This window comes from Apodemus sylvaticus, chromosome 18 (assembly GCF_947179515.1).
Source record: "Apodemus sylvaticus chromosome 18, mApoSyl1.1, whole genome shotgun sequence".
In the NCBI taxonomy this organism is placed as follows: domain Eukaryota; kingdom Metazoa; phylum Chordata; class Mammalia; order Rodentia; family Muridae; genus Apodemus; species Apodemus sylvaticus.
In genome coordinates this window covers 21233057-21246825 of record NC_067489.1, presented here as the reverse complement: position 1 = coordinate 21246825, position 13769 = coordinate 21233057, and the positions used below count along the sequence as shown (strand labels likewise).

The window sequence follows — 13769 nt, the reverse complement described above, 5'->3', positions numbered from 1 at the left end:
TGAGCCAACCCTCAAGTCCTGAAGTTATTAAACTCTTGACCTGAAATATATGCATGGGTTTGGTTTTGCTTTTGTTTTTTTGTTTTGTTGTTTTGGCTTTTGGGGTTTTGTTTGTTTGGAGGGCTTGTTTTTATCTATAGAAGTCTACAAATTTCTATAAAATAGGGAAACAGGCTCTATCATAGTACTTTTACATGTAGAAGTTAAAAAACTTACATTGGGGGAATAAATACAAGCACATTATCAGTGTGGGCTATTGTCTGACCCCTAACTCAGATGATCATAAACAGCTGCAACTCACACCTCTCTTCTGATTTGATATTATCTGGCTGATGGAAACAGGGGGAAAAAAAAGCTGGCCACTGTGTCCTTCTAGATGTGGCCTTTCCAGTGCTAGTACTGTGACATGATTTCATATTCTTCTTCTCAGAAAACATTTCATGACAAAGTCTAAATGTCATGTGGCATCAAGTTAGTGGAATCAGAGTATTGATTGTTACATAAATACCACTCCCAGCATTGCTTGGGTTTGCTAAGCAGTCCAAGGACACGTGGGGTCTTAAAGGGCCAACATCTATTCCTAAAACCCCTGTGGCTTTGTCCTATTCAGCACTAGATTCCCACAATCATTTGCTCTGGTCTTATGACTATACCTAGCGTCAGAAGAAACCAAGTTAACTGAGTCATTCACACCGACATGAGCAATTCCAGCACCCCTTAAAGCAGGAAAGGTTCATCATAAGACAGTATATACTGTTATGCAGATTTGAATCTGTGCCTCTAGACTGCCCCGATTATACAGATGAAGAGCAGACAGGAGGTAATGATAGCCCATAGGACGGGAGTTAGACATGTCACCAAGAACATAAAAGCACATACTATATTGCTTATTCAAAAAAAAAACATGATTTTTTTTTTACCTTTAGAACAAAGTAGACTACACTGGAACACCTGAAAGCATAAAGGTTTCCAAACAAATCCCTGAACATGACTGTGACTTGCAAGTAAAATATGATAAGGAAACCACAGCTTCTGGTGGGAGCTGAAAAATAAGAGAACATGCTTTGACTTTTTACTATGGAAGAACTCAAGAGAGCTTGGCAAGAAATGTTCATATCATTCTAGTGGTAGAAAATGTTATTTGTCTAATACCAAAAGCTCACCTTGACTCATATTGACACAGATAGGTTTTAAGTTACATTGCTCACTGCAAGGGAACTGCAAAGCAACGGATGTGCTTAGCTTCATTCAATCAGTGGGGAGCAGGGGTGAGCGTGCACTAGTGAGTGTGCACTAGCGCTCCATGGCCACATCCTTCAGGAAGAGTGAGACAGTGGCACACAAACACATGGAAACAGAGGAGCAACAGAGATACGGGGAAAGAAATAAAGGAGCACATAGAAAATAACCTCCAATCAGAAGCCAATTTAAACAGCAACAATAATGCAATAACAGGAAAGCCTTCTCTGCACAGAGAGACGCAGTGATAAATCAGCATTGTTAGAATCCACACAAAATTCAGCAACTTAAAAAATTATCAAAACTCAGCCGCATGCACATAATAGAATAGGCGCAGGTATTTACAGTATCTGAGCCCAAGAAAAAGAAATGAGAACAAACAGAAAAAAAACCAAGGAAACCAAAGGAAATCTAGACTGAGGATATGAATAGAAATCAGATAGAAGGGAAAACTAAATGGCTGAGCAGTTTCTGAATGTTATTATAAAGTTTATCATTATAGAACACAATTTAGGATAAGAATATACAAAATGCCAAATAGATTAGAGGAAATGAGAATGCTAAGTTATTGACAGACATGCAACGATATGAGGACCTTCATGGACTATGGGTAGGACAGAAAGGCTTAGTCCAATTGAGAACTAAAATGTCCCATGGAGGGGGGTGTGTAGCTCAGTTGATAAAGTGTTGTTTAACATGCAGAAGGCCCTGGGATCAGATCCACTCTAATGTGTAAGCCATGCACAGCAGCACATGCCTGTAATCTCAGCACTAGGGAAGGTAGAGACATGAAAATGAGTCCAAAGTCATTTTCAACTACATAGCAAGTTCAAGCCAGCCACCACCCTGAGATCTCATCTCAAGACAAAATAATCCAACAACCAATTATGTCTTTTTTTCATTACAAACCTTTTTTATTAATTAATTGATCCCTATTTATCTTGAAGTGTCTTTTTATTATTATTGGATATATTTTTATTTACAGTTTAAATGATTTCCCCTTTCCTGGCTCCCCACTCCCCGAAAGTCCCATAAACCCTCTTCCCTCCCCCTGTTCCCCCATCCACCCCTTCCCACTTCCCTGTTCTGGTATTGCCCTATATTGCTGCACTGAGCCTTTGCAGAACCAGGGGCCACTCCTCTGTTCTTCTTGGACATCATTTGACATGTGGATTATGTCTTGGGTATTCCAAGTTTCTAGGTTAATATCCACTTATCAGTGAGTACATACCATGATTGATCTTTTGAGACTGGGTTACCTTACTTAGTATGATGTTCTCCAGCTCCATCCATTGGCCTAAGAATTTCATGAATTCATTGTTTCTAATGGCTGAATAGTACTACATTGTCTATATATACCACATTTTTTGTATCCATTCCTCTGTTGAGGGACACCTGGGTTCTTTCCAGCTTCTGGCTATTATAAATAGGGGTGCTATGAACATAGTGGAGCATGTATCCTTATTACATACTGAGGAATCCTCTGGGTATATGCCCAGGAGTGGTATAGCAGGGTCCTCCAGAAGTGAGGTGCCCAGTTTTCTGAGGAACTGCCAGACTGATTTCCAGAGTGGTTGTACCAATTTGCAACCCCACCAGCAGTGGAGGAGTGTTCCTCTTTCTCCACATCCTCACCAGCACCTGTTTTCTCCCGAGTTTTTGATCTTAAAAATTTGGAACGCTTCACGAATTTGCGTGTCATCCTTGTGCACGGGCCATGCTAATCTTCTCTGTATTGTTCCAATTTTAGTTTATGTGCTGCCGAAGCAAGCACCAATTATGTCTTATGATGGAGAAATTCCACATTGTGCTGTACATACATGCAAGATGAACACTCAGAGAAGTATTCCAGGAAATCTATTAGGGATAGCTGTCAAAGAAGTGAGGCAGGGTTGAGGAGTGGGTATTGAAGACAATGTGGATATTTGTCCCTAAAACAATGGTAAAGTAAAATTGAACCAATACTCACAGAGTTTTGTGCAACCATCAGAAGCAAGGGGTCATATGCATGTGTAACAACACAATACTGAACCAAACAGCAAGGTGGAGATAGGTTTGATATCAGAAAACCATTTGCTGGCACCTTGCACTGTTGCGAGAGGCTCACTTTGCCTCTGAGCTCTTCCCCTCCACAAAGGCATAGCAGGGGCCAGCTGATGATCCTCAAAACTGGCGAGGCTTGCAAATATGAGGGAGGTCTGAAAAGGAGTCAGGGTGTCAAGAGCAATAGATGTGTCATTTGAATGCTAGGTGAAGCCTGGGTGGACCCCTGGGGCAGGAAAGGGACAGGAAAGGGGAGGGTAAGGAGATCTGAATATAGGCCAGACTTGCTACTTAATAATGCATGTTACAGAAGCATAATGCATCAACATTGCTCCACTGGATGACAAATTTACTATAGTATTGGAAGATGCTATCAGTAGAAGAAACTGGGTCAAGTATAAACAGAAATATTCTAGTACTGGTTTGCAATGTTTCTCTAAATCTAACACTATTCCAAAAAAAAAAAAAATGTAAAAATATCCATGTCCACGAAGCTATACACATTTTAAAGAACATAAATAAAAGCCATATCAGATGTTTGTAAAATGATTCTAGGGATGCAGTTCAGCTGGCAACGTGCTTTTATGTCATGGATTTCCCAAGGTAAACTGAGTTTAGTACCACATGTCCTGGGAAATGGACAAAGGTCATTTTTTTGCCCCACAATAAGTTTGAGGCTAATCTCAGCTACACGAATACTTATATCAGAAAAGAAGGAAGGAAGAGAGGAAGGGAGGAAGGAAGAAAGGGAAGAAGGGAGGGAGGGAGGGAGGGAGGGGGAAACAGGGAGGGAGAGAAAGGAAAAGAGGGAAGGAAGATTGCAGGAGCAAGTGGAGGAGGAGGGAGTACAAGGGAAGAAAGAAAAGAGAAAAGGGATGGAAGGAAGGAAGAAAAGAAGGGAAGGGGACAGAGTAGGTAGTGCCAGGAGCCTCCCGTCCTGGAGAGTGTAGTGGCAGGGTGACAGTAGGACTCGGGTGTGGCTTTAAAGTCTCCTTACATTCTAGCTCTCTAACTGTACTGAAATGCTGACGATAACTTCTAAAAAAAAGTCCTAGAAACGTTCTTGCTCTTTCTGAGGGTAAAGGACCTAGGTGATTGACACCTGTCCTCTAACAGGGAAGAGTGAAGCAATGTGGCCATTGTTCTCTCTCAGCAGGAACTGCTGGGCTCTAACTTTCAGCCTGCTAGTCAGAAGTTAAAGGAAGAAAAAGGGACACTTTGAAAAGTGATTATAGCGTTTATTACTAAGTTGTAAAAAGCTTTCTATGAAATCTGTCTAAGGGGGAAAGCGAAAAGATTCTAAGTGGGGAAAGGGAAAAATTCTTCTAAGTGGAGAAAGGAAAAAAAATGTCTTCTCTAAGCAGGAAAAGGCAAAAGATTCCTCTCTCTTAGTCTCATCTTTTTGTCCTCAGCACTTATACATCTTTCAGAATACATGATCACATATTAAAGAATTAATCACAAGTGCACACAAAAAATCAAATCATAAACTGAAATAGAAGTTTACAACAGAGAAAGTTTACATGCATGTCCATTAGGAGTAGTTATCTGGCTAAACACCCATCACCTGTCTCAGCTCCACAGGCTCACTGAAGATAGAAACCCTTAACTAAGTTATTAGATAAGTTTTGTATAGATAAACCCGGTCAATATTTTGTCCCCTGTCCTAGCACCAATAATAAATCATTAGTTCCCTTTTTATGACCTTTGGTTAACTGTTTTATCACCTCTTGGAATATGCTCTGAGTAGGAGAAAGTCTGGTTACCATCTAAGAGCAATTAACTGGTGACACATAGGGGACTGACAGTTCTCACTGAAGCTTTGACTATCTGAAAAGAACCTAATAACAGTCCCAGTGTAAAAGAGTTTAATAATCACCGATATAATTTTAGGAATTCTTATAGGATCATCATTAAGACTTAAGAAGTCATCTATTTGTCTATATGGCATCACTACAAGACAGTACATCTTCATAGATCTGATCCAAAGGGGTGGGCTATTACCTAGTGATTGTTATAACCATTTAATAATAACAGGAAAATCATAGTAATACCAGGAATCTTTTGTAAAATGAATCCTCTTAGGCCTTGTCTCATCAAAGCAAATCTGTCGCTGATTAATCCAAAGCAGACCCTCCCAGGAAGATCACCTGCTAGTTATTAGCTTGTCCTATTATGGCTCCTGACAAGGCAGAAGACATGAGAGCGTATGTTTAAATTCCTAGAACCTACATAAAGGGCCAGATATGGCAGACTGTGTCTCTAAGCCTATTCCTACGGTAATACAGGAAAGGAAAAAGTGAGATCCTGGAAGTTCACCAGTCAGTTAGCCTTGCATTTGCAGCGTATGACCATAGACTGACTAAAAGGAATAGAGAGGGGCGGCACGAGAGGGTGTGCTGGGTCCTACATACAGGCTCACCTTGTCACACTGAATGAACACACTCAGACACATATACACACAAACACACACATACACTCACAGGCACACACATGTACATGCACACACATGTACACATACTTTTTTCTACTTGATGCTGGTTACTGTTCTTGCTTCTCTTTAGTATCTACCACCAGCCTAAAGTGAAAAAGTATGATCAACATACAGTCAGTATAAATACAACACATAGCAGAAACCACAGCTGTGTCCAAATTTCACCACACTGGGAGAAAATATCTGGTTATTATCCCTCTTTCCAGTCATCTCAGACCCAAACACTAAAATCCAGCAGGATGACTTCAACACTAGGAAATGCAAAACAAACAAACAATGGTCATAGACCATTGGTCACAGACCACAAAACAATGGTCTGTGATCATTATACTCAGGTTGTCTGGGAAGGTAGTCATGAGGTTGGCTTGGCTCTGTGGTGCAATTTTATCCTGAAGTTTCTGTCTTTGAAACTTTTTTCCAATAGAGTGCATTTTATATGGTACTGTAGACCAATAGGAAAGTATGCAACTTAGCCATATTTTATTTTTAAAAAGTTCAGGCACGGGGAGCAAAGTGACTGGGTCACTTCTCTGGCTCTACCCTCTACAGAACACACAGCTTGTGTGTTGTGTGTTGTCTCCTAGGCTCAAGCCAGCTCCACTCCATGGCTGCTGCTGTTCTTGGTAGTCATCCCATGGTATTAACAACTCCAAAATGCTGGGTCTTCTGTTGAAACTGGGCTGCATTCTCACCAGCAGCTTCTTCTGGGCTCTCTCTCAAGGAATTCCAGCCCTGCCACAAATACCAAGCCTCAGCTGTTCTCTATAACTCCTCCATGTCTTCAAAACCAGTACCACCTGGGTGAGTCTTAACTTATACCACCAAGTTCTACTCTCAGTAGGAGGTACAACCTCAGGCACCTCTAGAACATAGCTTCTGTGTGCTGACGCTGAGAAAACACTTACCAAAAGATTTCACCTCAACCATGCCGGCCTCTTATTAATCACTACTAACTCCTCAGTTCCAGCTGACCAGCATCAATTGTCCCAGAAAAGCAATGTTTTTACTTCAGTGATTCTAGTCTCTTGTTAATCATAGCTGATTTTCAGTCCCAGCTAACCAGAACCACAGATTCTCAAATCCAAATATGCAATGGCCTGATAGTTTTTAGTGCCTCTCAAACCTCCCTCTGCAACATCTCAAGCCAGACCTCCATTGTCTGCATTTCTCTCATTGCTTTTATCTTCCAACCTGCCATGTAAGAGCTCATGGAGCTTTGTACACTCAATGGTTTTTCTAGCTTAAAGTTCCAAAGTCCTTCCACAATCCTAGAAAAACACATCAGACCGGTCAAGCAATATCCCACATGGAGTGCCAATTTGTCCTAGTCAAGGTTACTATTGCTGTGATGAAACATCAGAAACAAACGCAACTTGGAGGAAAAAAAAAAACACAAGAGATTTATTTGACTTACACTTACAAATCACTGTTCACCATGGAAGTGGTCAGGGCAGAAACCTGGAGGCAGGAGCTGATGCAGAAGCCATGGAGGGATGATGCCTACAGGCTTGGTCCTCTATGGCATCCTCAGACTGCTCTCTTATAGATCCCAGTTACCACCAGACCAGGTATGGCACCTCCCGCAATGGGCTGGGGCCTCCCCCATCCACCACTAATTAAGAAAACGATCTACAGGCTTGCCTACAGCCTCATCTTATGGAGACGTTTTCTTAATGAAGGTTCCTCCCTCTCAGATGACTTTAGTTTGTGTCATGTTGACACAAAACGATCCAGAACAAATACTCAAAGCAGAGGAGAAAATTCTAGTCCATTTTTCCTCTCTATTAGTAAAGTCTGAAATCTCTCAAAAGAATGGAAGGGCTTTTACCAGTTGGCATAATTGGTTTAAAAAGACTGTTCTGGTAGGGGACCGAGGTACGCTGCAGGGGTTGAGCAGAGGGGCCCCCACCAGTAACTTCCTGTCCAAGGGCATTTGTGCCCTTGCAAATGAGGAAAGTAAATTAATACTGTGAAACAATTCAAATGTAGAAAAACACTACTCCAAATTAAATCATCTTAATCAAAGCCTAAAGAAGCTAATTAAATTCTCAAATCTTACAGAACAAGGAAGCATACTGTTTGTAATACCTCAGAACATGGGAAGAAAGTGAGGCTAGGCACATGCTATAGATCAATACTAGAGCCCGCTGCTCAGTTCAAGAGACTTTGGGATTGCCTCTTTGGCTAATGCAGAAGAATTAAAAAAAAAAAAAAAAAAAAAAAACACCATCAGGTCCAGAATGAATATGGCCTCTGGTGAATTCCAAGAAAAGAACTCTGAAAGAAAAATTACCAGCAAACGTTGGCAGTCTGTACAGGTGGGGAATCTGAGAGCCAAGCAGCAGAGCCAAGGGCTCTGAGAGCTGAAGTCTGTCTGTCTTTTACCAGTTTCATTCAGGATACCATGGAGTTTCACGGCAATTCAGAAAATACTTCTCTACAAATTTCAGTATAACCATGAGTGTTTCCTGCATGGCTTGGGAAACAAGGGGACTCAGGAAGAACAGCTGCATTGTGGGATAGCATTGTGTTTAACTTATACAACGGAATCAAGGAGGGGTGGGTTTATTATACACAGCTGAATAAGGAGACAGGTTCTTAGTATACAGATAAACAAGGAGGCAGGTTTAGCTAATCTTGGTAGGACCTCTTTTTAGGAAAGTAGTCTCAGGCTGCTGTCACCCAGGAGGAGAAAGCCGTGGTTGATATTTCCTATACACATGTCCATCCTTTCTATTTGAACCAGAGAAAGGCTTTTCCACTCCCATTGGTCCGGGCCATTGGGACGCTTCATATTTCTGTGCCTATGTCAAATAATACAAATTCACTCTGGAATTCATCTGCTCTGCAACTATGTAATGGACATCCGTGTCACAGCAAAAATAAAAGTAGAGTATTTCTCCATTTGTAATATACATTATATGTAATATGTATTGGTCACTCATACACACACATTATATACACTCACATACACACACACATATACAAATATATATGAATAAAATGTTTCAAAGAAAGCTGGGTGCATCTGGGGAACTAACAAGAATAAAAGGGAGAATTTTTTTACTTTGTACACTATTTTATATTTACTGATTTTTTGAATTATGTAAATTCAGTGTTTCAAAAAATGAATAAAACATTAATATAAAATGAATATTTTATATTCATAACTCATCAATTTTCTCAAGATACTCAAGCCGTATTAAAAATACCTGGTTATAAGAGGAAAAAGAACCGAATGATATAGACACAAATCAAGATATAGAGAAAGACAACAGCAGTGTCTATATCTCCAGCGAACACAGTGAATATGCTTCCAGCAAGGATTCTCGTCCAGTTTCTGCGTGTGGCAACACATATGGTATCAAAGCAAACAAGAGACATCCCGTTTCTCTGCACAGACAGATCACAGGCTTCTGTCTTAGTCAGGGTTGGTCTCACTGCGATAAAACACCACGACCAAAACCAACTTGGGGAAGGAAGGGTTTATTTGACTTACACTTCCACACTGTAGTTGATCACTGAAGGAAGAAATCAATACAAGGCAGGAACCTGGAGGCAGAAGCTGACACAGAGGACGTGGAAGCATGCTGCTTACTGGCTTGCTCCCCCTGGTTTGCTCAGCCTGCTTTCTTTAAGAAGCCAGGAGCACCTACCCAGAGGTAGACCCGCCCACAAAGGGCTGGGCCCTCCCCCATCAATCACTGATTAGGAAAAAGCTCTGTAGGCTTGCCTACCTACAGCCTTCCAGATGATGCTAGTTTGTATCCAGGTGACAATAAACTAGCCAAAGCAGCATCTTCCTCCTGTGTCCACCCCAGTGAGTCTGCTGATCCTGTCATCTAGTCACCTTCCCAGCCTGTCAAATCCAGCCCGCATCACATTGAAAACAGCCTTACAAGTGAGTGATCGTATAGCTCTGTGTGCCTACATTCAAAACTCGGAAAGAATACCAAGAAATGACTCAAAGATTTGGAAAAAGAAAGGACAAACCAAAGCCAAACCCAGTTAAAACAGCAATAAATAACAAAACTCAGAGCAGAAATTAATGGTATAAAAACAAACAAAACAATTCAAAGAATCAATAAGTCTAAGAATTGGTTCCTTGAGAAGTTAAACACGACCGGCAGACACACGGCCTACCTAACTGAGAGAAAGAGAGAGGAATACATTTAAAATGTATTCTGTTAAGCTTGAAAACCTAAAAGGGATGAATAAAATTCTATATTCAGCCAGACCACCAAAATTAAATCAAGAAGTCAGCAACCTAAATAGATCCACAGTAAATGGGGATATTAATAAATGAGAATAGTAATAAAACACCTTTCAATTAAAAAAAAAAAAAGTCCAAGGCTAGATGGACTCACAGCAGAATTCTACCAGACTTTCATACATCTACAACCAACCCTTCTTAAACTATTCAGAGAGAGGGGAGAGGGAGGAAGGGAAAGGAAGGAGGGAAGGAGAGAGGAAGGAAGGAAAAGAAATAAAGAAAAAAGAAAGAGAGGGAGGGAATGAAGGAGGGAGAGAAGGAAAGAGGGAGGAAGAAAGAAGAAAGGAAGGAGGGAAGGAGAGAGGAAGGAAAAGAGGAATGAAGAAGGGAGGGAGGGAGGGAGGGAGGGAGGATGAAGAAGGAAGGAGGAGTATTCTCAAACTCTTATAAAGTCCTTGTAACTCTAATACCCAAACCAGGCAAAAGCACAATGAAAATGAAAGATCACAAGCCAATACCGCCGATGAACACAAACTCAAAAGTGCTGGAAAAAGAATACTTGCAAAAAGAATAGAGACATAAATAAAAATCAAGGTTATCCACCATGGCCCAAGTTGTTTATCTCTGGAAGGCAGACATTCAAACACACACTAGTAAATAATTGTAATAAAACCATATACATGGACTAAACGACACAAAGCCCATTTCTAACGCTGGTTCTGAATCTCTCGGGTATCTAACACTAGTGCTACCAGTCACAGAAATACGCAGTGAGGTTCACTGATGTGCTCCCACAGGGAAGCAGGGCTGTTACCAGTCTGGACTGAAGAAGTGAGCCACACTGAAGCATCACAGCAACAGTGTTCTGAATGAACTGAGCGAGATTTCTATCTCATTGAGAAACCCACTCAACAGCTCATTTCAGCAAAGGTTGTATGTGGAGCTTAAGGCAGATCGATAGAATACCAGTTTTCAAATAGTCCCTGGTGGTTTGAGGCACATTACTGTGTAGGTGTCCCAAACAACGGGACAAGAGAGACAAGGAAAGGAGGGATCCCTGTCTCTCTGCCTGTCTTTGCCTTGACCTCTCTGCATCCAGAATACACAAGCTGTAGCTGATAGAAGGAAGAAGCGAAAGGCATCTCTCAGCATCCACCCACATTCCGGGGGAATACACGTAGCATTGCTGGACCAAATGTGACACCGCTGACCAGGATCTATCGACTGCTTTATTTTTCCTAACTCGCGTGTGCTACATTCAATTAACACATACCGTAAACAATTAGATTACACCACAGCAAGAGTCCAGTACATCAATAAGAGAACCTGAGATCAAAATAACTACACCTTTAGTCAAGCAGCTGTTTTGTTGTTTTCTTGTTAGTTTATTTTAAGGATTTGTTGTCTTAATACTCTGGGATCAGCTTCTGGTTCTGCTAATGGTACAGTACTGAGGGACATCTCCAGAATGCTTAGGAAAGAGACCCATCCACCTCACAGATGCTAAGAATACCTATAATTAAATAAAATATATATTAAATTGTGTATATGTATATGTGTATATGTGTGTGTGTATGTGTATGTATGTGTGTGTATGTATGTGTGTGTATGTACATGCATGTGCACACGCATGCAGATGTTGCTCAGGAATTAGGGAAGAGCAAATAAGCAGCACAGTTTCTATCCTCATACATCATAAACAATGGTTAAAAATTTAAACAAAATGTATAAAAGGTGTGCAATTTCAGAGCAGGAGAAACTTCCCTGATCTTCAGTGGTACTTCATACTAACAGTGCTTTTATGAACAATATCCACAGAGATTAGAGAGTTCGTTATTTCCAAAACAATGAATTTATTCCCGATAAACAAGTTCACTCTTTGCAGCTCCCAGTACTCACTTTCCTCTCGACAAAAGAATAATGTGTCAGCCTTCAGGTCTATAATTCCCACACAAATTAAAAGCAGGGGTGGGGTGGGGGCGGGGGATGGAGGGAGGGTCCAGAAAGTTACGAAAATCAACATTTCAATTTGCCACAAGCCAGTACTATGCTGAATCTATGCAAATGAGGTGAGGTAGGTGCTAGGAGCGAGGCAGATGTGAGAGATCACTGAACAAGATATGGGGAGGATATGTTCTCTGTAAATAGCACACAGCTTTCTACAGGGGACCTACAGAGTAGCCTGGGGTTTCAGGAACCAATCCCCTGTGGAATGGCAGGGGCAGGCAGCTCTCCTGACTGTCTCCGACAGATGTTGATTTCACAGATGTTCAAAGAACAAGCTCACTCCTCATCATCAAGGCGCAGCAGCCAAGGAGTTCACGCCAATAAAAGAATTTTGTGTGCTTGCCACGCTCGGCTTCCAAAGCATTTCCACAAACACTATTAAAGGCTGCATTTAGTTTATCACAAAACCCCGTTGGGAAAGGCAGGGCTATGATCTCATTGTGTTGTCATTGTTACTTCTGGAGTCCATAGAGGAACCGCGGGGAGTGACAACTGGCACCTACTAGACTCGACGGATGAAAATCCAACATTGCTGGCTAAGCTTTGTAACCCAGGCTTCCTTACAAGTCACTACACCTGGAAACCCCTATCCCAATCTTTAGAAACCAGAAGACACAATGCAGCAGTCAGTGTCTTGGGATCCCAGCTCTGGGTGCTCCCTTCCTGGCTCCTCTCTGGGACATAAGACAACCCCTCTTCGCTCATCCTCAGCTGCTGATTCAGGACCAAAGAGCATCTATCAGTCCTCCTGTGCAAAAGATCACAATGCCCTTCTGGAGTGGTTGGGGTTTAAAACTTGCTTGTGATTGCAGGAGACATTCTGATGAACAGTTAGGGCATTTATCACCGGGAAGGTTATCTGAAGAGGAAGCGCCTTTACCCCTGCTGAGACCCAAGTTTCCCTGTGTGACTAGCAAGGGCCTTTGAGCCTGTCTTCACTGGTGTATCTGACTGACATGTATCCCTCACAGAGAAAACAAGGAAAGGAGACCCACTGGGTTCCTGTGGTAGGAAGAACACATTAAAGATATTAATAAACATGAATAAATAAAAGTCTTAGAAATTCCAAGGCTGCAGAATAATGTCCCCAGCCTTTACTCCCTTTTTCCAATAAACACAGTCACGACCTGACTCACATTATACAGGCTTACAATGTGTGGTTCTGAAAACTCCCCAGTCCCATGAGCAAGTATCCTCAAGTCCCATAGCAGGACTGCAGTCGAGTGAGCAAGCTCTCCTTACCTCATAATGGGCCACCCGCTGGGACTCGGATATCAGCTGTGCACTGCACACCTTGCAGTAACTGTCTGTAAATAAATCCTGATCGATATCGGAGGACTTCATCAGGCTAAAGAAAAGTCAACAGAAAAAAAAAAAAAAAAAGAAAGAAAGAAAGAAGAAGAAAGGGAGTCTGTTACTCTGATGACAATGCAGAACACTAAACGCGTGAAAAGCCAGGGTCCCAGTAGCTGGTGTGCTGAGCAAAGAGGTAGAACATCCAAACCCCAACATTGCCATAACCAACTAACCTCAATGATGAGGAATTAATCATTTGACTATGAAAATCCAAGAGAAGCTGGGCAATGGTGGCACACGCCTTTAATCCCAGCACTTGGGAGGCAGAGGCAGGTAGATTTCTGAGGCCAGCCTGGTCTACAGAGTGAGTTCCAGGACAGCCAGGACTACACAGAGAAACCTCTCTCAAAAATAAAAACACAAAACAAACAAAAAAAAAAACGAAAAAAGAAAGAAAGAAAATCCAACAGAGGTGCT

General features: G+C 41.6%; 1 protein-coding gene and 1 non-coding gene across 2 annotated transcripts in view; both read right to left on the bottom strand.

The window, feature by feature from the left end:
* The window catches only part of Zmat4 (zinc finger matrin-type 4), a 309004-nt gene extending 295664 nt beyond the window's left edge, over nt 1-13340 (bottom strand). The window contains exon 1 of the mRNA XM_052162649.1: nt 13239-13340. Coding sequence (XP_052018609.1) covers nt 13239-13340 — 102 coding nt within the window. The remainder of the gene's footprint in view (nt 1-13238) is intronic.
* Nucleotides 2907-3013, bottom strand: LOC127669054 (U6 spliceosomal RNA). The gene has a single exon (XR_007974265.1). It is a non-coding gene; the product is annotated as a U6 spliceosomal RNA (small nuclear RNA).
* Nucleotides 13341-13769: the final 429 nt, after the last annotated feature.